The sequence below is a fragment of the Lontra canadensis genome, unplaced genomic scaffold, assembly GCF_010015895.1.
Source record: "Lontra canadensis isolate GAN:19392208 unplaced genomic scaffold, GSC_riverotter_1.0 scaffold98, whole genome shotgun sequence".
In the NCBI taxonomy this organism is placed as follows: Eukaryota; Metazoa; Chordata; class Mammalia; order Carnivora; family Mustelidae; genus Lontra; species Lontra canadensis.
In genome coordinates, this window is record NW_022631092.1 from 4,987,107 (window position 1) to 5,013,505 (window position 26,399).

General features: G+C 38.4%; 1 protein-coding gene across 14 annotated transcripts in view; it reads left to right on the plus strand.

Moving 5' to 3' along the window:
• Positions 1–26,399, plus strand: part of RGS6 (regulator of G protein signaling 6) — a 542,966-nt gene that overhangs the window by 373,212 nt on the left and 143,355 nt on the right. For all 14 annotated transcript variants that reach the window (XR_004380282.1, XM_032837489.1, XM_032837491.1 and 11 more), the window contains exon 3: positions 7,136–7,235. Coding sequence is in view for 13 of the 14 variants with exons in the window: in XM_032837489.1 (XP_032693380.1) it covers positions 7,136–7,235 (100 nt within the window). In the remaining variant the exon portion in view is untranslated. The remainder of the gene's footprint in view (positions 1–7,135; positions 7,236–26,399) is intronic.

Genomic DNA, 26,399 nt, shown 5'->3' on the forward strand with positions numbered 1-26,399 from the left:
GACTTCACTTATATGTGGAAAACAAAGCAAATGAATGAACAAGACAAATAGAAACAAGGTCATTGATATAGAAAACAAACTGGTGGTTACCAGAGGGGAGGAGGGTGGAGTGTGGGCAAATAGGTGAAGGGAATTAAGAGGTACAATCTTCCAGTTATAAAATAAATAAAACAAGAGGATATAGTGTACAGCACAGGGAATATAACCAATAATATTATAACAGCTTGGTCAGGTGACAGATGGTCACCATAGGTTTGCCATGGTGACCATTTTGTAATGTATATAAATATTGAAACACTATGTTATACACCTGAAACTAGTGTAATATTGTGTGTGGATTATCCTTCAATTGAAAAAGAATGTAGCACTCATTCATTCAATTACTCATCAATAAATATTTACTGGTCACCTACTATTAGAATTAAATGATGAGAAAAACAGTCTAATGGGAAATGCAAGTACAAGTTAAAGTGGTAATTGATATAGAGAAAAGATAGAGGGTCGTATTAGAGCTTATAATAGAATAAGCACTGAGAACCACGGACAGATTTTTCAGCAGGGGAGTTTAATGATGAATTTTTTCCTTCAAGGGTATCACACAGGTTGCAGTGTGGAGAACAGAGTAGAGAGGAATCAGGCCTGCCCAACCATCCTTTCTGAATGTTCTTTCACACAGGATCTTTGCCAATGTTATTTGATTAACCAAATAAACCTCATTTCCATTCCCCCCTTCCCGTGCTTCCATGTGGTGTGAAGTCTGGATAACCTGAATAACCTTTGCTCAGCTCCTTTTGCCATGTGACCCTGCTGTGGCCAATGAGACTAGAGCACAGATCTGTTGACATCTTCTGGGAGGGTATATGCTTTCTGGATAAAAGGAACAGTATGGCTGTACCAACCCTCTGCCCTTCTTCCTGTCTTTCTTCTTATTGTTAAATGGACGTGATGCCTAGAGCTAGGGCAGCTGTCTGGGAAGCATGAGGGGAAGGCCACCGTAGACTCGTGTAACTGCAGTAATGCTCTCAGTCACCTATGTACACACTGCTTGTTACGTAGGAAAAATTATCCGCCATGTTTAGAAGTTGAATTTCTTTTCTTTTCGTTCTTTCTTTTCTTTTTCTTTTTTCTTTCTTTCTTTTTTTTTACTTTCTATCAAAAGCATTTCAGACTGAAACAATGATTCAAAAGCATGTTTAAGGGAAAATCAACAAGTATTTCAATAACTGTCATGGCCACCACAAGGACTCTCGGAATTCCCCTCCTGCCCTTGAAATCATCACCTTTTGAACAGGATGGTGAAAAAGGGAGGGGGGTTCCCCTTGTGATGACCTCTGAGAGTACTATTTCTTACTAATTTGTGTTTCACTGTCAAGCGCCTTTGGAGCCCATACTTGGCTCTGCTGCCACATCCTTAACTTTGAGAACTTTGAGCCTCAAGCCCTGAATCTTTCTGAAATGTATTAGTCCATGATGAAAAGGAACAGACTGTCTTACTCACTTCTGTAACAGGAGAAACTGAAACTCTGCCTGCCACTTTGTAGGTGCTCAGTAAATGTCCACTAACCCAGTAAGGGAAGCTGAGTATATTTATAAGTTGAGAGTAGTCGTGTGCTATGTTTTTAAAAATAGAAATGAAAAATAGCCCAATCTCATGGAGCACATGGGACAGAGCATGCTCAGTGAAGCATACACATTCTGGGTTAAGAAATATGATTATCATCTGCCAAATCTGAGTCCTGCCTCTGGGCTGAAAAGACGTGTCCAAGGAGTCCTTTTCACTCATTCGCAGACACCAAAACAGAGGGGGTCTTTAATGAAATGCAGGAGCTGGAGTGACAGGCATTAGTGCCGAGAAATAGGCAATTGATTGCAAAGTCAAAATGAAATGCTTCAATAAAAAAGACCTTCATGCCTAAGGCATACTTTTTTTGCTAATGTTATAGTGGAGATAGATATATATATATACACATACATACACACACACACACATATATAATATTTATATATATTTTTAAGTGTTTCCTGCATCTTTATTTTTTTAATTTATTTTTTTTATTAACATATAATGTATTATTAGCCCCAGGGGTACAGGTCTGTGAATCATCAGGCTTACACACTTCACAGCACACTCATCATAGCACATACCCTCCCCAGTGTCCATAACCCAACCACCTTCTCCTTACGCCCCTCCCCCCGGCAACCCTCAGTTTGTTTTGTGAGATTAAGAGTCTCTTATGGTTTAATAATGGCAATATAGTTTCGCTATTCTTAGTTTTTTAATCTTCCACTGAGGAAAAATTGGACAAGCTAAATAAATCAGTTCACCAGATAATTAATTTACACACACAAAACTAATATTGGCCCTTAGTCATTTCTGTTAGGAGGGCCATCTGTATCAGCAGAGATGAGCGAGCGTGGACCGATCAATAAGGAGCAGTGTCAGGGCCTCTTTGGATCATGTCTCTGGCTTCTAATGCCATTTATCCAAAATGATTTCTGAAAGCATCAAAACTCCCCAGTCCTGCTCAGCACACCACCTTGTGCCTCAGCCCAGGAAGGGTTCTGCACGGAGCCACCTGGAAGGTGAGCAGCATGGAGAATGGGGACCCAGAGGCCCGACTGACTGTCCTGTCCTTTCCTTTCCTCACAGACAGCTTTGCATTTGTCAAGCCAGAGAAGCCTCTCATGTCTTAGAACTAGAGATCTGATTTTAGACACCAGGCTCTTCACTGTAGAGATGAGGCAGTAAAGTCCAGAGAGTTTACTTCTCCAGGGTCGACACAGAAAATCAGTGAAGCTGAGGCTAGCATTTCTCCCGGGCCTCTGACCTGCGTTCTTCCTGCGCCCCTGCTATGGCCTCACTTTGTGGAGAGGTGGTCGCTGCTCCTCACCCCTCTCTTATACCCCACAGCTCCATCAGAGAATTCCGTCTACTGTCTCATGACATTCCTCAGTTCCAAGGAAGTCTACCCTGTGGTGCAATGATTTCCATCTGTCCTGCTGTTTGGAAGAAAGTTCTATCTGCCTGTCAATGCTGAGTTTTGAGCTCCTTTTTAGGAGGTTGTCCTGGTTCTTGGGACTCATCCTGGCAGAACCTGCTGAGCTGGCCAAGGAGGTTTTCTGCATCACTTGCTGCTAAATCAGGGCCACCTCATATTGACTGGCCCAGGGAAACTTAGGTCCGACATTCTCCCTCATGACACACAGCTCCGTATTAAACGGTGTCAAGGAATTGCTGTTGTTCTTCTCCAGAAACAAAAGGTGTCAAAAGTTAGATGGGACTGAATAGCCAAGAAAATATAAGTAGATACCTTCCCGTCTCCCCAGTCCCTGGAGCTGTGATCTACCAGTAGAGGAGAAATCTCACCAAGTCTCCAGGAAAAGAGAAAAACACAGAGCAGCTAGGCATCAGCCGTTGTTGGACCAAAATAAATCCTGAGATGGTTGATAATCTGATTATCTGGATTGATTTCTCTGTTTCCTTCTCCACCCCCTTATGACTGAGCTGAACTTCCCCTTCAGCGCAAACGGTATTAAGTGCCTTGTATCTGAAGAGCATGTCAGCAGACACTGGTTGAAAATAAGGTGAATCTTGGATTTGTTGGAGCTTGGGGCTTAGAGTACAAGAGCTCGGGGCTTAGAGTACAAGACTTTGCCACTTATTAGCCATTTTGTTCATGGAGAAATCTAACCTTTCTCAGCCTAATTTCAACATCTTTACTAAGTAACTTTTAAGACTGAGAAATAAATTAGATCACTTATTTAAAACAATACCAAGGGCAGTGTTGATCAGATGTACACGTTCTGAAATGTTTGCCGTTGTAATTTATATAATCCCCCGGGAGCCCACTTTGGATTTTTTGGTAGGTAGGTCTGTACTCTTGGCATTTCATCAGAAACCAGGACCAATAATAATAATAATAATAATAATAATAATAATAATTCAGGGGTAGTATTATTAACTGATGTTGCACAAGACCATGTTCCAGAATCAAACTCAGCTATCACAAAATTTTCCTAACACAACAGAATGGGCTACAGAAGAGTAGAGGCCCTGAGAATTTTTAAGTAAATGGTGGATGGTATAATTGGAATTTCTGCATCCTTAAATAGCATTGGATGTTAGCATGCCCCACCTCTAGGACTCATTGATTCTTACTGCTAAGGGTTTGTGTGGCTTCAGCGATTTTTGATAGGTGCCTTTATTTTAAAGCCCCATTGCATCAACAAACTAGAGCCACAATTTTTCTGCCTAGCAAACCACCCAAACTCAGGGGTATATAACAATAAGCTCCTGAGTGTGCAGGTCAACTGAGGCTTCACCTATCTAGCTGCAGGTAGGGTCCCTTCTGCTCCAGATGTCTCTCACCAACCCCCCCGCAACCTTGGAACAACTGTCTGAGACAGGAAGCCCAGAGAAGAAGGTGAGCATGACCATGCAGGTACACTGAAAGCCTCTGCTCCTACCATGTTCTGTGTCTTCCCATTAGCCAGGCAAGTCACATGGCCAAGCCCATAAGTCCAGGGGCAGACTTTCTGCCCACTCTGAGGCCAGGGCATGGAATTGGGTAAATATTAATACTGTGGAGGAGTCAAAAATTGGGGACCAATGAACATTCTTCAACACCTCTGGTGTTGTAAACTATTGCTACAAGGTAATTGCTTTTCTGGTCACTTAAAGGGGTTGTCCTTTTGATCCTACTGTAACCTCTGATAAATAATATACCTCTTGGCACACTGTGAGCCCACATGAGAAAATAGATCTTCTTTAATAAATACTCCCTTTTAAGATTCAGTGGTGTGATGAAATGACTACACAGAGCATGGAAGAAAAGAATTGTGGAACATTCCTCTGCACAGCCAGTCCTTAAATCCAGCCCATATCAGCAGAGACTCAAAATTATTATCATCTAATGGCAAGTCAGGAGTCTAAGTGAATTGAAATATTGGCTTCCCTCCAATTCCCAATGATTTTGAGTCCATTCTATAAAAAGCATCAATGTAACTGATATATGTGGTTTCAGATAGCCCACCAGATCAAAAGCATAGAGTACTTTGAAAATATGATAATTTTTTTTTTCTAGGAATAATTCTCCTTGACTATCAGTAAGGAATACTCAGACTACTCTAAATCATCGGGTTAAGTTTAGGGGCAGTAAGGTAGGGACACAAGCTGAGACGATTAACATGAATGTGGATGAAAAGTCTTCTTATCCTGTCTTTTAACAGAATGCAGATCTTTAGAGAATAACCTTTATTCTCAGCCTGATATATCCATCCACTCCTTAAAGGGCCAGGAGCTTAAGATTCTTTCTCATTATCAGTGCTTTCTCAGGAAAACCTAGAAATAACCAGAGGAAAGTGGTCTTTCTGCTTGGCTGGTTTTCTGAGAATCTTACTGAGTGGCAGCCCAGCACAGGGGTTAGAAACCTGAGCTCTGAGGTCTGTGACTGTGTTTAAACTCAGCTGGGTAGCTGTGTGACTTTAAGAAGGTCGTTTAACTTCTGTAGTGGTCATTGGTGCTGCTCACAGATTGTTGGTTCCCCTTTCCTCCCGGGACCCAGAAAACTTGACCCCCTGGCTCCTTTGTGGTTGGGTGGTGCCATATAATTGGCTCTGGTTAAAGAATTGTGAACAAAGGTGTTATATATAACTTCTTGGCTATAACATTTAATAATCAATGCAAGATTCTCCAGAATTCTCTCTTGTCCCTCTAGAACAATGATGAGCAGCATTCAAGATGGTGGCTGTTCCATCAGCCTGGGTCCCAGAGTAATCACAATGGGCAGAGTCCCCCTGGTGACCCATGACAGACTTGAAGCAAGAGAAAAGAAATAAATTGGTTATACTCAGCCATTGTGATTTTGAAGGTTATTTTTTAGAATAACTTGACCCGATCCACCCTGGTTTGATATCTGAAAAATGAGGATAACAGTGGAATCTAGCTTGTGAAGTAATCATGAAGATTAAATAGGATAATATGTGCATGTACTTAGAATAACACCTAGCACACAGTAAATTCTTAATATATTTTAGCTATTATATCTTATTACTAAGTTATTCTATATCCTAACCTAGTCTCTAATGACTTATTCATATCTATCAAACAAGTTGCCATGTAACTTTGAGAAATTCAACCTCAAATTGCAATACAAGTAGGTTAGACTAGATAGACTAGAGTTTTAGCTTTCTGGGCTTAAAGTTATGTGCAACTTTTATGGCACTGCTCAGAGGATCACCCTTGTGTTTCACAGATATTCTGTTGCTTAGGGGAGCGAGATCTGTGGTAAAGTCAAGCATCATCTTTGCCCCTTTCCCGGTGCCCTCTACCCCCCAACTCCCCAAACAATAAGATCTATGTCCTTGTCACAGATTGTTCTGTATCCTATTCTAAATCTTTCTGCACAGAAAATTACATCTGGCTTGTAAATTCTTCGCTACAAATTGGTTTCCCAATTTATGCACCTACATCCTTAGTAGTCTATCTTCTCTCTCAGCTCTGTGTTCAACATACATACCTAATATCTTGTTTTATTAGTAAAATCTCACTGGGTTCAAGCCACAGCCCACCATGGCTGTGGTGGTCTTCTTTAGTCCAAAAGGGGAAGATTCTGTCCTTGTTCCACTTTAATCTTGGTGTAAAGTGATCACCCTCACACCATCACAATCATCCACTGAAACCTATCCTCTAATTTCTCTGGATTAGAACTTTTCATGTCTTAATTTATAGTATTTCTTTTTCTCCTGTGTGACTCTGCCTGGATCCTGCACTGGTCCCAAAGTTCAGGTGCCTCATACTGTTCAGCCTATATATAAACCAAATCTAGGAAAAGGAGGAGTTTCATTGCATATTGAATTACAAGTTGGATTTCATTAGGAATCCTAATATTTCTCCCTCCTTGCCTTGTTTATCTAGGTGTCTGTTCTTCTAGAGACTGCACTTTATGCTGTTATATATAACCTCATGGCCTCCCTCCCACCCCCAGTGCTTGGTTTATTACAGATCCTGCTACTGTGTTTATTGTCTGTCTAGGTGGAGGCCCTTTTTTATTGCTATTGTTCATACATGTTCATTTTGGCTATTAATAAACTATTACTTTATGGGAGGAAATGACACTTCTTTATCCTCTTTCAGATCGAAGACATCATTACGAAGATGCAAGATGACAAGACAGGTGGTGTGCCCATCAGAACAGTCAAGAGCTTTCTCTCCAAAATTCCCAGTGTTGTCACAGGTAAACATTCTCCTTACAAATGTTGGTGGCAATAGGAAAAGTCTGCTGAAGGGTTGTATAGTCTTGATTGTGCCCTGAGGTGTGTCTAAGAATTTGTGACTAGTAAAGATGATACATTCAATGTGCTTCTTAAACAAAGTCAAGTTCTGGTCATGGTTTTCAGAAGCTACTCTTTGCCAGTGACTCAGAATTGTTTTACCATGCCCAGCCCTTTTGTGTACAGGTTGAGGCTTCTGGAAAGAAACAAGTTCATTAATGAACTGGATAGCCCATCAGCAATTTGACCTATGAGATGTACACAAGCATAGATATATTAAAGAAAGTATTTTAGTTTTAAACAAGCTTTAAGAAAGTCTTACATTCAAATTCTACAAAATGCTTTTAGGTTTCTAACTTACTGTACTTGAACTCTGAAAAGAAATGGTTTTAGTATATTTTTCTGAATTACTTTGAGGATTTTGTGTGTTTTGTATGCTCAAACATTTTTTAAATTAATTATGAGGTATATCAAATGCATGGATATAGTTTCAGATATAATACTAAAACAGGCCACCCATGTCCACCACCCTGCCTCCTAAATAATGTTTCATCAGTATCTTAGAGCCCCTCGTGAGCCTAATGGATGACATCTGCCTCCCTTTCCACCACAAGTACCACTATCTACTCTTATCCTTATCAGTTTGTTGCTTTTCTTCATAATTTTAACCACATAGGCATGTGTCCCTTATACCTAAACAAATAACCAAATAAGTTAAGATAAAATTTTAGGTACTTCCCTCATTATCAAAATATAGTTATTTGCTTTCCAAATTATAGAATAATTAAAATAAAAAATACTGACAATACCTAGTGCTACTGAGGTTATGGAGAAACTGGAACTCTCACACACTGCTGGTGGAAGGTAAAAATGCAGCTACTCTGGAAAATGTTAGACAAATGCTTACCATATGACCAAGAAATCCCACTCCTTGGTATTTATCTGAGAGAAATGAAAACGTGCATGTAGACGAAAACTCATGAGTATTTAGAACAACATTATTTATAATCTCCAAAGCCTGGAAACAACCTAAATGCCCTTCAATGTGTGAATGAATAAACAAACTGTAGTAAACCCATATTCATCAATAAAAAGGAATGAACTGTTGATACAGACACCACTTAGTTATTTTTCTGAGTGAAAGAAGCCAGTCTCAAAAGATTGTATTCTATATGATTCCATTTTTGTGACATTCTAAACAAGCCCAAAACTCTAGTGATGGAGACAGATCAGTGGTTGCCAAAGATTGAGAGCTAAGGGAGCATATGACTATAAAGGGATTACATGAAGGAATTTTTTAAGGTTACAGTGAAACTATTCTGTATCCTGATTGTGGTGGTGATGGTGACATTAATTTACACATAGGTTAAAATTCATAGAACAGCAGACAAAAAAAAAAAAAAAGAATCAATATTATATGTCCCCTTAAAAAAATAAGTAAATTCAACTGAAGTACCTATAAGTATCCTAACTCATTATTCAGACTGTCACTGTTTGAACTCAGGTAGGTACCAAATAGATCTGGATAATGAAGGATGATTGTATTGTTAGTTTGCTCTAATCTTGAAATTTATTTAAATGGAATTATAATATTGGCTATGATATATTTTTCATACATTTCTGGATTTTGTTTGATAAAATGTTGTTTAGGATCTTTAAATCTATTTCCTTGGGAAGATTAGTTTGTTGTTCTTATTACCCTCCTTGCTGGTTTGAGTATCAAATTTCTGCTAGAATCCTAAGATGAACCATGGAGTATTACTTTTGTTGACAATATGTTGTTCTCTGAAAAATGTTTTAATCTTTAATCTAGATTTTAGGTGTTTCATTTCAATTATTTTTTTTATCTTTAGAAGTTTCATCTGTTTTTTTTTCCCAGTATACTTGGTCATTCATTCAACATTTATTGGGTTATTCAACATTATTCAACATTCAATATTTATTGGGTGCTTACTATTTTCTAAACATTGCTGGGCAGTGGAGATTTGGAAATAAATGAAAAAAATCAAAATTTCTGTTCATGAAATTTTAGATTCTAATAGAGGACACAACAAAATAAATAAGAAAGATTTTTAGAACTTGAGGTAGAGATAAAAGCCAAAGAGAAAAATAAAGTGTGAAAGGGGGATAGTAGTGTTGCAACTTTGGAACGGGAGGCCAAAAAAATTCTCTGAAGAGGTAATATTTGAGTAAAGATGGAAGGGAGATGAAAGATTGAATCATGTGGATATTGAGGGAGAGAGCATTCCAGAAAGCAAGGGCTAAGTCTCCAAGGCAGGCATGTTCTGGCGTATAAAAATCCACAAAAGAAACAGAAAGAGCAGCTGGTGACAGAGAGGAAAATGAGGAGGACATGGTTTCTTGGAAGCCAGACTCTCTAGAAAATGTTTCAAGGAAGAATGGAGTGATCCACTGAAGTGTAAAAAGCTGCTGCTAATCAAGTAAAAGAAGCGCTAAGAATCAACCTTGAACTTAGCAACAATTGAATTCAACTGCTGACCTTGATAAATGCACATTCCATGAAGCATCTGGGGAAAGGGACCACAAAAAGCCTTACTGGAGTGGGTTCAAGCCAGAATGGGAGGTAGTGAGTCTAATTAATTTTTGAAGTTTTCCTTAAAAGGAAGAAATGCAGTAGAATCTAGAGGGGTAAATGGAGTCAGGACATGTAGGTTTTTAAGTAATATGAAGGTGACATGCTTGTGTGATGATGGCAATGACTCACTAAAGAGGGGAAAATGCTGCAGGAGATACAGGAAAAATTTAAGAAGTAATGTCATTGAGTAGGTCAGAAATTGAATCTCGTGCATGTTAGTTGGGTGGTTCTAGCTAGAAATATGTACAATTTATTCATAGAAAGAGGAGCAGAGGCACAGTAGATGCACAGAGTTGCAAATAACCATGGTGGGGTGGTAGGAGCTTATAGGAGTCTCCTTCTAATTGTTTCTATTTTCTTAGTAATATGGAAAGGAGAGAAGGTGGAAATGTTAGCTTTGAGAAGAGATTAGAAGCTGGGAAATAGTGATCTAGGGATGTAAAGAGATTGTCTGGTCTAAGGAAAAAGAGTTTGACTGTGAGGTAGCATTAAGGACCCTCTTGAGATTATTAATATTTATGAATTTAAAGAGGAGCAATTCTTTCTCCAGGCACATTTAGCCCTCTGGATTTGGACATGTATCAGGTAGAAAGCTAGACTTAATTAAGGCTATAGCAAGTATGAGAGTATAATAAATCAAGAGAGAGGCAAGAGAATAACTGAAATGATTGACCATTAAATTTTAACTGAGTAGGATGGAAGTGAAACATGAGATGGGTGAGGAACAGTGAGGTATAGTGATGACCATAAACTTAGCAGTCTAGTGAAAAAGGAGTTTTGGAGTTGGAGGCCAAAGTAAGAGCTAGAAATGTAGGGAGTGGTGATTGGATAGTGGAATATTTGAAATTGGGATTATGGAGGTTTTGCAATGTATTGGTGGTCACAGATATGAGATATGACCATGGCAATAAATGACTGAGATAAAAAGCTTTTATTGATAAATAGGTTAGAGTGAAATAAGTAGAGTGGCAGTTTGTTGGGGAGTAAAACTCTGGCAGGATCTCCGTGTTCCCACCCCAGCTCTAGATTCCAGCCTCTACCTTCCTACACGCCAGTTTGGACAATGAGGTCTTGGTGGGCATGCTCGGCCTCCTCCGGCCCTTGGGGGCCTCTGTCTTCCTGACTTTGTAATTAATTTGTAATTAATAAATATTTCATGGAGAAATACTTTGAAGCTAAAAAATAAAAATAAAAAAATAAATGACTGAGATAGGCTAAAAAATAAAAATAAATAAATGACTGAGATAGGATGGAGGTAGAAGAGAGGAGGTCAAGGAACTAAGGGGCCATGATTTGGGAAGACTGAGCTATGTGGATATTGAAATCACTATCGGGGGGTTAGTTAGAGAGGGTGATTGTGAGTCTGTGGTTAAAATCTTCATGGAAGGGTGCCTGGGTGGCTCAGTCATTAAGCATCTGTTTTTGGCTCAGATCATGATTCCAGGGTCCCATATCAGGCTTCCTGCTCAGGGGGGAGCCTGCTTTTCCCTCTCCCACTCCTTCTGCTTCTGTTCCCTCTCTTGCTGTATCTTTGTCTGTCAGATAAATAAATAAAATCTTATAAAATAAATAAATAAAAATAAAATCTTCATGGAACGAGAGACAGAGGCCTAGGCATCAGTAGGTGACTTTCACAACAAGAGGTATGGGTGGTTTAATCTGATGTCATGAGAGTCAAACTTATTGTTTTTGGGAGAAGAGACAGGGAATGAAGACATTCTAAAAGAAGACATGAGAAGCTAGGGTGTCACTTACCTGCCTTCAAACCTATGATGTGTAAGGCATGGGAGGGAAAATAGTCACCGCCTTAGAGGACTGCAGGAAACCAGGGCCATTGAAGGAAGAACAAGAAGATGAAGGGAATATTAATTGAAAATGATGAGGACGTGAACAATTTTACGTATGACTGCCCATGAGTCACAGAAGGCAAGTGAAAGCCATTGAGGAAATGGAATACATATAACCTGGGTAATAAATGTCCACGGTTGCTATATACCAGGCACTAGAGTAGTCACAGGGATGAAAAGGCGAGTAAAAACCTAGTCTCTGCTTTTCGAAAGCTGTTAATCTAATGAAAGAAACAGACACAGGTAGACCAATAATTATATGAGCTATGTGTTATGGTAGAAAAAATGAACAAAGCTCAAAAGAAAGAATCATGAGTTTTTCTTGAGGAGCTCTAGAACATTTCTCTGAGGTTGTATATCCATTTTCTATTACTGCATAACCAGCCACCACAAACCATAATGGTTTTTTTAGTTCTCGTGATCATGATTCCATGAATTAGTGATCCTGGTAGTTCTTCTGATGGTCTTACCGCTGAGGCCCTTGTCATCTGATGGTTCAGTGGCGACTAGAGGTCTATGATGGCCTTACTCATTTCTTTGGCAGTGGTGCTTACTTTCAGATGGTTTCAGTTCTCCTCTGTGTCACCTTGTGTCACCCAGCAAGTTAGACTGGGCTTCTTCACAACCCAATTCTCTCAGAGTTGTAAGGGGAAAAGGGAAAAATTACAAGTCTTCTTAAGGCCTAAGCTCCAGAACTCATGCAATGTTAAGCGCATGCAATCTGTTCTTCAAAGCTAATCACAAAACCAGCCTAGATTGAAGAGGATAGAGAAACCAACTCTACCTTTTGGTATAGGAATAGAATTTCACACTGACCTAGGGAGACATGATTCTTTAGAGGCCATTATTATAATGATCTACCACATGAAATAATTTTAGAACTGGATCTTAAATTCAGTTTAAAACTGGGGAAGGTCATTCCAGGCAGAGAAAATAGAATTTTCATGGACTCAAAATGCATGAAAATTATGACAATTTACAGCAGAAATGAGCTCGTTTATTTTATTTTTTTCAAGAAGCCCAGTTATATTTTTACATCAACAATCAAAATGCTACTGATGCAGACTTCAGCCTATCATTCACATTTATGTGGTTATATTTTAAAACACGTGTGTGTGTCTGTATTTGAAGAGAGGGGCACATTGACAGAACATCCAGAAGAATTAACCTTAATAACAGACTATAGGGGGGCCTGGGTGGCTCAGTCCGGTTAAGTGTCTGCCTTTGGATCAGGTCATGATCTTAGGGTCCTTGGACCAAGGCCCAGATCAGACTCCCTGCTCAGTGGGGAGCCCACTTCTCCCTCACCTCTGCCACTCCCTCTGCTTGTGCTCTCTCACTCTCTTTCTCTCTGTAAAATAAATAAAATAAATAAAATCTTTAAAAAGATAACAGATAAAGTAAAGGAACTTGACTTATAGACTTTATCCCAAAGGTAATGGTTTTAAATAGGAGGGACATCACATCCATGTGTTAGAAGCATCCCAAAGTTCATAGCAACAATGTCTGCAATAGCCAAACTGTGGAAGATGCTGAGATATCCTTCAGCAGATGAACGAATAATATGCAGTGGAATATTACTCAGCCATCAGAAAGGATGAATACCTACTATTTACATTGATATGGATGGAACTGTAGGGTATTATGCTAAGTGAAGTAAGTCAGAGAAAGAGAGTTGTCATATGGTTTCACTCACATGTAGCATATAAGAAATAGTGCAGAAGATCATAGGAGAAGGGAGGGAAAACTGAATGGGAAGAAATCAGAGAAGGAGACAAACCTGACTCTGGAAAACAAGCTGAGGGTTGTGGAAGGGGAGATGGGTGGGGGATGGGACAACTGGGTGATGGGCATTAAGGAGGGCACGTGACGTGATGAGCACTGGGTGTTATATGCAACTGATGAATTATTGAACACTACATCTGAATCTAACGATGTACCATATGTTGGCTAATTGAATTTAATTTTTTTTTAAAGAAGCAGGAAGAGACAGGAAACATGAAAACTAGTTAGTGAATCTTTAGATGAGGGAGTCTAAGCAGGAAATCAGGAGCCAGAGTGTCAACTGGAGTCACAGCTTTAGAGCTGCTCCTCATTTAATCTTCACAAAAGTCCTGTAAGAAGTGTTATCTCCATTGTACAGGTGAGGGACCCACTAGTTCAAGAGCATAAGTTACTTTTCCAAGGTCACACAGTTTATTAATCCTAGGACCACCCCCCTCCAGTACCCCCTGTGAAAGAATAGTGACTATAAGATTCTGAGGGAAAGATGGAATAAAAGATTGATAGGACTTGGTGACTAGATGTCGTGCAAAGGGGGACTCATTCAAAATGGGATCCCAGTTAACAGGATGGATTGGATACATTCATCTTTTTCTCTTTTGACACTCCACAAAAATGATAATAAAGGATTTTTTAAAGATGTAATCCCAGAGTTGGATGCCATTATGTAACAATACAATGTGAAAAGTAAACATCCTTGGATGAAATATCCTTTAAAGGTAGTCCATACAAAAGACAACCAATGCCTCACTCTCAAGATGTGCAGGTATGTGGGGCGCCTGGGTGGCTCAGTGGGTTAAGCCTCTGCTCAGGTCATGATCGAGTCCTGCATCAGGCTCTCTGCTCAGCAGGGAGCCTGCTTCCCCTCTCTCTCTGCCTGCCTCTCTGCCTACTGGTGATTTCTCTCTCTGTGTGTCAAATAAATAAATAAAATTAAAAAAAAAAGATGTGCAGTTATGTGAGATATTCATGGAGAAATATGTCCTAACACATGTCCCAACACAGCAGACAGCAACAACAAAATTTAGGGGTCTAAAAAGCAAATGGATTCATGGTAACTGGCACAGCTCTGAGACAATGTAACCATCACTAGTCAGTGCAGAGCTAAAAAACAACTCTATTTATATGATAGAGTCCTCAAAAGGCTCAGATACTAGTAGTTCTATCTTGTTAGAATGCATTTTGCTAACATACTCACCTTCTGCTTAACCACCGTTGCCTGAGCCGGTCATTAAGTCAGTGTCTACTTAGCAGGTCCCTCACAGCAGCATAGCTCAGGCTGGAGTTGAAATTGACTCTAACACCCCTCAAACTCCAGGACAAAAGATAAATCTTGTGTTCAACCTGTTAAAGGTAGCAACCATGACATTCAGCCATCACCTGCTGTGACACAGGGAACAGTTAGCAGTTGGAATACAGGAACCTCATCTGGCAATGCCAACAAGCACAGAAGAACTTAAGTCTGCACCCGTGGGTACTCAGCAGCCGCAGACTGAAACAGAATCTAGCTGTAAAGTTGTTGGATGGATGGAGTCACAGTTGTAGCCAATCCCATGAGCATTATGTTTAAACCCATAGCCAGAGTGCTAGCACCACCACAGCAGCCCCAAGCTTTTACCTCCACCAACCTCCTCTAGAGAAAAATCTGGGATGATATTTTAGGAAAACATTACACCTCTTCAATGCTCCTCAAGTTGCTGGTACCAGAGTAGAGAGCTACATCCAAGGAAAATCTGGATAGAGACCTTCTGGTACTAAACCCAAGGTGGAAATCCGTGAATCTACGGCCATTCTGTTACTGTGCCAATGGAGACTGTGTGGACAAAATGGCAATGAGCCCACATTGCAGCCTTTTCTTCCACTCAGCACTTCCATCCATCCTTCTAAGTTTAGGGAAATAGCCAATTACCCATTGCAAACCAGCAGATACCCTCTCATACATTTTGGGAGTTTTGTCACTGACATTGGAGTTTCCCCTCTATGGGTAACAGCCAGGAATAGCTTTCTCTCTTCTGTATCAGGACCCCATTTCCTCAGTAAAGGTTGAAAGGTAAAGATTTAAAATTATGGATGAAACCAGGCTGGTGTAACCAACACAATGTTTCTATCGCTTCTATTGGTGGACAACAAACTGCCCATACCTACATGTGACCGACCACCTGAATAATACAGAAAGTGACTTCCATGGAGAAGGCAAGACGATGGAGACAAAGACCACAATGACTGTCCTGTGGCGAAAGCTGAAAAGTATGAGATTCCTCCCAAAAACTGTATTGATGAGGGACAAGTAAGGTGTGTCCCAGAACATTCAAGACACCATCACTAAGAGAAGCTCTAGAAAGCTACCGATCACCACTTCCTCAGAAGCCGAGTAAAATCCAGAGATGGGAATAACATTAATCTGAATGTATCCCTGCTGTAAGGCCTATCTCTGTGCTATCCCTGAGCAACTGCCATGAGTTGAGAATCTTACCAACTTATCCAAATCATCCCAAAGATAAAGAAGAAACAACTGTTAGTGACCTACACCAAATAAATAAACTAATACGTGGGAATATGCAGATGTGGTGTCTGTAATAGATCAGATGAGTGAGTCTGGGTGAAAGACTCCAAACTGAAAGTTCTATGGTATGAGGAAAAGGTCCCATAGAAAGAATGCATTGGCAAAATAAATAAATAAATAAATAAGAACATTTAAATTAAGGAAAATACACAGACCTAGTAAATAGACTGAAAAAAAGAATTTGTGGGGAATAAGGTAAAGGTGATAGGAAGATACAAGAGCTGAACACTGAAATAAAGAAAGCTTTCTAGAATTCACAGGTGATGCTAACAGGATCCATGATGCCCAGTGACACAAAAAGATCAGAGTTGAGTGGATGTTATTTCTTTCAGATGAGTCCCTTTGAAGCAGGTTTATGGTGCATTTGTTTACAACTTTACATATTTGGTGCCTGTCAGTTGGAATTAGTGACACAAGAGGTGGTAGACATTTCTTGACCTCTCATCCTACAAATTAAATTTCTCTTGTAATTCATGCAGGACCCATAGAGAACCTCAACAGAAAGTACCATTTGGATCATTCATGCTGAAAATAAAACCTTTCCTATCATGTTACACTGTCCTTTTTCCTTAAAATATCAGTCCTTTAAATATCTGATCTAACTTTATTGGTCAAATCTTTATTAATAATTATTTAATAAAAATAAATATAATAATTCTAAAATTTTAATTCCAATACCACTAACATGCAGTATTATATTAATTTCAGGTGTACAATATAGTGATTCAGCAACTCTATGCATTAAGATAAGTGTACTCTTAATCTCGTTCTCCTATTTCACCCACCCCTCCCCTCCTCCCCCAGTTATCATCTATTTGTTCTGTATAGTTAAGAGTCTGTTTAGGGGTTTTTCTCTCTCTTTTTTTAATTTGTTCTTTTGTATTGTTTCTTAAATTCCACATATGAATGAAATCATATGGTATTTGTCTTACTCTGACTTATTTTGCTTAGCATTATACTCTCTAGATCTCCATCCACGTCTTTGCCAGTGGTAAGATTTCATTCTCTTCTTATGGCTGAGTAATATTCTAGTGTGTGTATGTGTGTGTGTGTATCACGTCTTCTTTATTCATTTATCTATCAATGAGCTACTTCCTCAATTTGGCTACTGTAAATAATGACTCAATAAACATGGGAGTGCATATGTCCTTTTAAATTAGTGTTTTTGCTGTTGAAGGGAACCTAGATGCCCCTCAACAGATGAATGGGTAAAGAAGATGTGGTATATATATACAATGGAATACTACGCAACCATCAGAAAGGATGAATAACTGGAGGAGGTTACAGTAAGTAAAATAAGTCAGAGAAACACAATTGTCATGGTTTCATTCATATATAGGACATAAGGAATAGAGTGGAGGACCATAGGGGAAGGGAGGGAAAACTGAATGGGAAGAAATCAGAGAAGGAGACAAATCATGAGAGACTCTGGATTCTGGGAAACAAATTGAGGGTTACAGAAAGGGGGGATGGGGGGACTAGGTAAGAGGTATCAAGGAGGGCACACGTTGGGATGAGCATTGGGTGCTGTATGCAACTATTGAGTCATTGAGCACTACAACAAAAAACTTACGATGTACTATATGCTGGACAACTGAACATAATAAAAAAATTAGTGTTTTTTTATTCTTTGGGTAAATACCCAGGAGTGTGATTACTGAATCATATCTTAATTCTATTCTTAAATTTTTGAAGAACCTCCAGACTGTTTTCCACAGTAACTGCACTAGTTTTCATTCCCATCAAGAGTGCAAGAGGGTTCTTTTTTCTCTATATCCTTGCCAACACTTGTTGTTTCCTGTATTTATTATTTTAACCATTCTGACAAGAGTGATGTTCTATCTCATTGTGGTTTTAATTTGCATCTCCCTGATGATTCGTGATGCTGAGCATCTTTTCATGTGTCATATCTTCTTTGGAGGAATGTCTGTCCATGTTTTCTGCCTACTTTTTTTTTAAGAATTTTTTAATTAATTTATTTGACAGACAGAGATCACAAGTAAGCAGAGAGGCAGGCAGAGAGAAAGGAGGAAGCAGGCTCCCTGCCAAGCAGAGAGCCTGATGTGGAGCTCGATCCCAGGACTCTGGGATCATGACCCGAGCCGAAGGCACAGACTTTAACCCACTGAGCCACCCAGGTGCCCCTCTGCCTACTTTTAATTGGACTATTTGTTGTATCAGTTCTTTATATATTTTTGGATATTAACCCTTTATTGGATATGTCATTGGCAAATATCTTCTCCCATTCAGTAGGTTGTCTTTTAATTTTGTTGGGTTTTTTTCTGTGAAGAAGTTTTTATTTTGATGTAGTCCCAATAATTTATTTTTGCTTTTGTTTCCCTCACTTCAGGAGACCTAACTAGAAAAATGTTGCTATGGCTGATGTCAGAGACAATACTGCCTGTGCTCTCTTCTAGGATTTTTGTGGTTTCAGGTTCACATTTAGATCCTTAATCCATTTTGAGTTTATTTTTATGTATGATGTAAAAAAGTGGTCCAGTTTCATTCTTTTGCATGTAGCTGTCCACAGTTTTTCCAACACCATTTGTTGAAGGGACTGCCTTTTTCCCATTGTATATTCTTGCCTCCTTTGTCAAAGATTGACCATCTAATTGTGGACTTATTTCTGGGTTCTCTCTTCTGTTCTATTTATCTATGTGTCTATTGTTGTGCTAGTACCATACTGTTTTGATTACTACAGCTTTGTAGTATAACTTGAAATCTGGAATTGTTCTACCTCCACCTTTTTCTTTTTCAAGATTGCTTTGACTTTTTGGGGTCTCTTGTGTTTCCATACCCATTTTAAGATTGTTTGTCCTAGTTCTATGAAACATGTTATTGGTATTTTGATAGGACATTAAATCTGTAAATTGCTTTGGCTAGTGTGGACATTTTGACAATACTTGTTCTTCCAATCCATGGGCATGGAATGTCTTTCCATTTGTTTGTGTTGTCCTCACTTCTTTCATCAATGTTTTATAGTTTTCAGAGGACAGGTATTTCAACTCCTTGATTAACTTTATTTCTAGATATTTTATTATGTTTGGTGCAATTGTAGGTGGTATTGTTTTTTTTTAATTTCTCTTTCTGTGGCTTCATTATATATATAGAAATTCATTTATCAGTTCTAATAGTTTTTCAGTGGAGTCTTTAGTGTTCTCTATATGTAGTATCATGTCATCTGCAAATAGTGGAAGTTTTACTTCTTCCTTATCAATTTGGATGCCTTTTATAACTTTTTCTTGCCCATTTGTTGTAGCCAGGACTTCCAGTACTATGTTGAAAAAAAATATTGAGAGTGGACATCCTTGTTTTGTTCCTCTTCTTAGGGGAAAATATCTCATTTTTTCACTATTGAGTATGATGTTAGCTGTGGGTTTTCCATTTATGGCCTTTATTACATTGAGATGTGCTCCCTCTAAAATAAATAGACTTAACAAAAATAAAAGACTTTTATTGATCTAACCCTATTAGACTTAACCCAGTATAAAGACTTGAGGAAGTTTTAGGTTTGGAAGAGAAGACACAGGATCAGTCTTAGTCATGTTTGTTAGAAGTTTTGAAGGAATATTTAGGTGGTGTTATCCAGGAGACGGTTGGAAATGAGGAACTAAAGTTCTGGGGTGTGTTTTCTATAAGAGACATGGATTTAAGAATCATCAGCTCCTAAGTGACAGAGGATTTCAGGGACATGATGAGGTCCTAAAATTTGTATAAGCTATATACCAGTCTATCTCCTCTCCAGCCTGAGATAACACACCATCATATTCTATGATTTTGAGTTTGAAACTTTCCTGCTGATGTGAGAAAATTATCTTTACTTTCAAATAAAAACTCATGGGCACATTCATAGATGTTACTAGGATGAAGAGAGTGAAAGGATGACCATTGGTTCACCTGTGGGTTATACATCTTTTTTTTTTTTTTTAAGAGAAAGAAAGCATGAGCAGGGAAGGGCAGAGGGAGAGAGAGAATCTTAAGCAGGTTCCATGCCCAGTGCGCAAAGCCCAATGTAGGGTTTGATTTCACAGCCCCGAGATCATGACCTGAGCCAAAATCAAAAGTTGGACACCTAGCCAACTGAGTCACCAGGCCCCTCTGTGGGTTAGAAATCTTGGGTTTGGGAAGGTCAACCCAGAGGGTAAATGTCCTGAGAAAAGGAATGAATATGTTTAGGAGAAAAAGAGTAAACATAGGATATAGCTATTAGAATACAATCCCCTCCCACTGAGAATTGAAAAATTAAGAGCTATAAGAGATGAAGCTTAGAAATAAATGACCCTCAGGGAACACAGATAGAGAATAGGAGAGAAAAGTAATGAAGAAAGGAGAAAAGAGAACCCAAGATCAAAAACCAAGGTTTTTTGGTTTTGGGGGGCTAGGTTTATTCATAAGAAATGAAAATAAATGCCAACCCATCTCACCTTCCAGAGGCTTGGTATTTCTGAGCAAGGTGCACACAGAAGGGGCACATCATGGTCAGCTTAACCACTCCCTCTTCAGGACAGCAGATCCTCCTCCTTGGGTCCTCCTTTTTGAATAATAAGTAGGTAATAAAGCTGGTTGGAGCGAACATGGTAAGGTTTCTGAGTTTCCAACTTCCAGCCTGCCAGTCCTATCTACTCCTCACTTGCCCTGCATGTGACAGACACATCCTGAGCCGAATGCCAGCCAACTCCAGGAAACCAGCCAGATTGCACGGCCTTCCCCAGCTGTCGTAGGCAGTCATTCCAGGATAATTCTCTGTCACCTAAATGTCATGAGGAATTTTCCAGGGACTTTGAAGATTAGTTTCTTCTAGTCCACCCTCAGAAACACAATTTCCTAGCATGTAAGAGCTGTAAGATTCATCTAGTCTCACTTATTCTTGCAGACAGGAAAATTTAGTCCCAGAGATATGATGTAATGTGCCCAGAAATCACACAGCTTGTTAGGGACTGAACCAAGATAGGACCTGGATTTCATGTTACCTTTGCAATGTTGTTTCCCTTACTTCCTGCAAAAAATTATAGACTCTCGAATTGTAATAGTTAGATGACTGATGCATTCCCCCTGAATATGAGAATCACTTTGGTAACTTATTAAAAATGCAGATCTCAGGGTCCCCAGGGGCCTGGGGTCTGTTTTTATCATCTTCCCAGATTATCTAATACAACTTCTCTGGATTTGGGAATCAATACAACCACCACACTCCTGCCAGATGCTCTCCAGCCTCTGCTTTAATAACTGCCAATGATGAATGTCATCATCTCTCATTCCATCTTTGGACAACTTCAACCTTTAGAAACTTCTTCCTTATAATGGATGCAAACTTACCTCCCTATAGCTTTAATACATTAGTCTCAATTTTTACCTCTTTATCACAATCAAAGAATGGAGGAATGAATGATTAAAAGTATATCCACCTAGCTCTTCCTTATGAATTTTTATTATAAATAATTTTCAGATTATATGCTAGGTGTATACATGTAGTTTTATTCTGCTTATCTCAACACATTTCTTCATGTGACATTTCTGTCTCTTTTTGTAGTCCACAAATTTATTTTTAATGGCTTTATGTTGACATAAACATTGTAAAATGTTTTCCTGATGACTTCTTGGTGGTACAGTTTGCATGGAAGCTTTAAGAGTCCGGGGCTATAAACTGCTTCAGTGACTTGAGCTGCTAAATGTATGAACTTTGACCCTCCTTGGACCTCATTTTCCTCGCCTGTTAATTGATAAGTTTGCATTAAACAACATCTGTGGTCAATGTTGGCTCTACCCTTCTGTGATTCTTCACGGGATGTATATGAAGGCCTGTCTGAAGTTACTGCTTTCCATTTAGTGCTTTTGATGTTCTGACTGAATCTACCCCTGGGTTAATCTAGACCACCAGTTTTCTCTTAGACCATGATACTTCTAGATGAGAAAGTAAGAGAATATGATTAGGAAAACTGAGAGTTACTCCCAAATTCATCAACATTCTTGATCTTTTTATTCTCCTTCTGTTCCTATATCACTGAGAGGAAGAAGAGTATCAGGCCCTAATTATTGAATCCTGTAAATTTTATCTTATGATGATAAAGGGTCTTACATAAGTGATTAACTTAAGGGTCTTGAGATGGGGAGATTATCTCAGTTTATTTGGCTGAGCCCTGAATGCATTCACAGGTATCCTTGTAGAAGAGAGTCAGAGAAAGATTTGACACAGACAAAAGAGGAGGCCACATGACCACAGAGTCAGAGGTTGGAATGATGTGACCACAAGTGAAGGCATGGGCCAGCCACCAGAAGTTCCCTAGAACCTCCAGAGGTGGTGTGACTCCCTTGGTTTTGGCCCAGTGAAACTGGTTTCACACTTTTGACCTCCATATATAATAGAATAAATCTCTGTTGTTTTAATCTGGAAAGTTTGTGGTGGTTTGTTATAGCAGCCATAAAGAACTAACACAGTGCCAAAATTGCACTAACACATTGTAGCATGAAGAAAATGACAGAGTAAGGATGTCTTAGAATACAGAGATATTATTAATTGGAAAAAAAGGTCACAAGCTTATAAATAATTTTCTTTCAAAGTGTATTGGAAAATATACATTATAATATTAATCCTGACAGCAAATTGCACTGACATAAACCTATATTGTATAATTACTCAATGAGTAGTTAGCTTAAATTACTTCATATTGCTATAATACAAATTTTGTTTGTCCAAGTCTCAATGTAAATAACTTTTATATATCCTAAATAATCCTATTATTCCTGCATTTGTGATTAATTATATTAAATCAGTGAATGGTATATACATATAACTTATTTTCAATTAGCATGCCAGAATTTATATGTATGCATGTATTATTTCCTTCATATAGTCACCTTGAGAAGTGGCATATTTATTTTAAGAATGCTGCCATTGCATTATTTCCAGAATTTCTTTCTGATAAGAGGTTTTAAAGCTTCTAGAATTTGTTGAAATATCCTCAACAGAAGCAAAACCATAAATCCACATCCATATACATATGCAGACATGTACATATATATTTTCAAAATAGAGTTTCATTTTTCTGCTTTGGGGAATAGGGAACTGGTCTATTCAGACCAACTGTCTGAGAGCAACTCTAAAATCTGAGGGAAAAAAATAAACTTGATGCTATTGGAGAGTTAATGAGAGAATGAAGAATTACTGAGCCAAGATTCATGATAATATGAAAATCTATAGATGTAATCCTGTCTTGGGGGACTATTTTTTTCATGGGGAAATTTGACAATCCAAAGAGGCAATGGCAAAGCTGCGCAGTGCTTTTAAGAGAGTAATGGAATGAAGATAACTAAAATTGGAGTCAAAAGACCACAGAAGATGGGCATCCTGGTAAATTCATCACTTTGAATCGAAACTCTGAAAGGTTAAAAGTGAAGTGAAAATATTCCATTTCCACACGGACTGAAGGCCAGCTCTCAGTAACTGACACAGACCACAAAAATCTAAACTTCTTGATGAAAAGTGGTTCCAGGTTGTGCCCCTTGCCACTTGGAAGAAGCAGATAACTTTATTCTAGTCCTCCAATTATTTCTACCAGTGACTTTCCAAATATAAAGTTGGTATGCAATCAAAGATAACCAGGCACATAAGGAGGCAAGTTAACATGAATGAGAGCTAGTAGAAACAGCAGATGACAGAAATAAACTCAAAGGAGCTCCAGACTGAAATTATCAGACACTAACTTTAAAATAATTGTCATGACTGTGTTCAAGGAGATGGAGAGCAAAAAGGGAAATTTTAGCAAAAAACTGCAAACCATGAGAAACAAACAAAAAAATTCATAGTACATTGTTAATGGAAATTCTAGAACTAGATAAACTTCATAACCTTCATAACCATAACAGGATTAAGAATGGAGTGTGGGTTTAATAGCCTATTAAATGTGGCTGTAAAAAGAATCATTGGACTAGAAAGTCATTCAGAAAGAAGAATAGGACGACAACAGAAAATGAACAGGATTAAAAATTGAGAGGAAGGGGTGCCTGGGTAGCTCAGTGGGTTAAAGCCTCTGCCTTCAGCTTAGGTCATGATCTCAGGGTCCTGGGATGGAGCGCCCCACCCCCACCCCCCCATCCCCCCACCCCCCCACCCTCCCACCCTCCCACCCCGCCACCCTGGCATTGGGCTCTCTGCTCAGCGGGGAGCCTGCTTCCTCCTGTCTCTGCCTACTTGTGATTTCTTTCTGTCAAATAAATAAATAAAATCTTTAAAAAAGAAATTGAGAGGAAAGAATAAAAGGTATAGAATATGTGAGAAAATGAAACATGTTTAATGGAGTCTCATATATAGAAGAGAGAATGAGGCAGAAGCAATATTTGAAGAGAAATTGAGAATCTTTCCAAAACTACAAAAAAAAAAAAAATCAAAACCAGCCCACAAATTCAGAAAGCCAAATAAACCATTAAAAAAAAAAAAATACACCTAGACAAATTAAGGAAAATTTTACAGAAAACCAAAGACAAAGATACAAACTATGAAGACGCAAGAGAAAAAAACTTCGAAAACAATAATTAGAACAACAGCTAGTTTTTCTTGAGAAACACTCGATGCTGGAAAACAATAAACTGAAAGCAAATAATTGTTGATATAAAATGCTGTATATAGCAAAACTACCCTTGTGCCAACAAATTTAACAGCTTAGATAAAAGGTAAAAATTCCTTAACAAACAAATTACCAAAGACGACAAATGGAGAATCTTAAAATTATATAGGACATTACCTGTTTAAAGGAATTGAATTCATAGTTAAAAATGTCCCACAAGCAAAACTTCAGGCCGATTGACTTCCTAGGGAAATTGAATTAAAGATTTAAAGGAAGGTATGCCAGTTCTACATTGAGAAGAGGAGAACATTTCCCAGCTCATTTTCTGAAGCCAAGATTATGCTGGTACCAAAAATGGACCACAACATTACAAGAAAACTACAGTCCATTGTTTCTCATGAAAATAAATGCAAGATCTTAAAACAAAATATTAGCAAATTTGAATCATGCAAAATATCTAAGTCAGGGGTTGGCAAACTTTTTCTGTAAACAGCAGGTGGCAAATACTTTAGGCTTAGCGAGCTACACAGTCTGTTGAAATTGTTCCATTCTGCCTTTGTAATGCAAAAGCAGCCATAGATAATATGCAAATAAGTAGGCATGCCTGTATTCCTATGTAACTACATTTACAAAAATAGATGGCAGGCTATAGTTTGCCTATGCTTTCCTTAGTTTTATCTCATGAGCAAGATACTGAACAAAAGAAGGCAGATGCCAAAGGATATATGCTATACAATTTTACTTAAATGAAATTTAAAGAAACAAACTATGGAATGATAGTATTGAGGGATATAAAATAGGTAGTAAAAGTGACAAGGAAAGTATAGAAGTGACCACCATTTACCTCTAAGAGGCAGGGAATGTATTGTGATTGAGACAATACATCTGGAGTGTTAAAAAAAATTTTTAAGCCTCCGTTATGTTAACATAAAGGTTTTCTTTAAATGTAAACTGTTTTGTGTGTGTAGTGTTTCACAATACAAAATAGTTTCTTTTTTCCCTTTTTTATTATAAAAAGTAATTTGGAGTCACTTTGGTGACAAAGGTCTGGGAAATGCTAATTACCAATGTAATTTTGGTTTAAATAAGGTATGACTCTGAATAAATGAAGCTGGTTTTCTTGTTGTCCTTACAAATTTGTTCATGAGGTTTTTTCCAAAGAGGATTTCAAAAAACATCTGTAGTGCTGCCAACACTGATTGAAATAAGAGGGTAGCCTCTGAGAGGCCAACTCAGAAAAGGACAATGCTTAATTAAATATTGACTATACTGTGTTTGCCTTAACAAATATAACTCTACTAACACATTTTCTTTAAATGTATGCATTTTAACTTTCTTCTGATGAAGTTCATTTTAGTAACAACATCCTGAAATCCTGTCAAGTTATAATTGTGAAAGCAAAAGGCATAACTCTGGTATTCTTGGCTTTTGTACCATTAAAATCTTACTCTAAATGTCACATTAATTCATCTTTTTCACATTTTTCCTTGTTTGATTTTTTTTCCTTTGAGAAGAAATGCTAAGTGAAATGAAAGCAGAAAAAGACAGCTCATTTATTAAAAGTGAAACTATACCACACCCTCTAATTTGTTCACTAAAAAAATTGTTTTAAACACTTCTATTAAAAATTCTATTTCAGAGTGAGATAGAACTTAAAAAAAGAATAGGTCCAGATTTATTGTAACTGATCCAGGGTCACTGGTTTCTTTTTCAAAGAAAGAGTCATGGACCCTGTGCCATGTAGTGAAGGGTGTTGGATTAGCAACAGTGACTGTTGA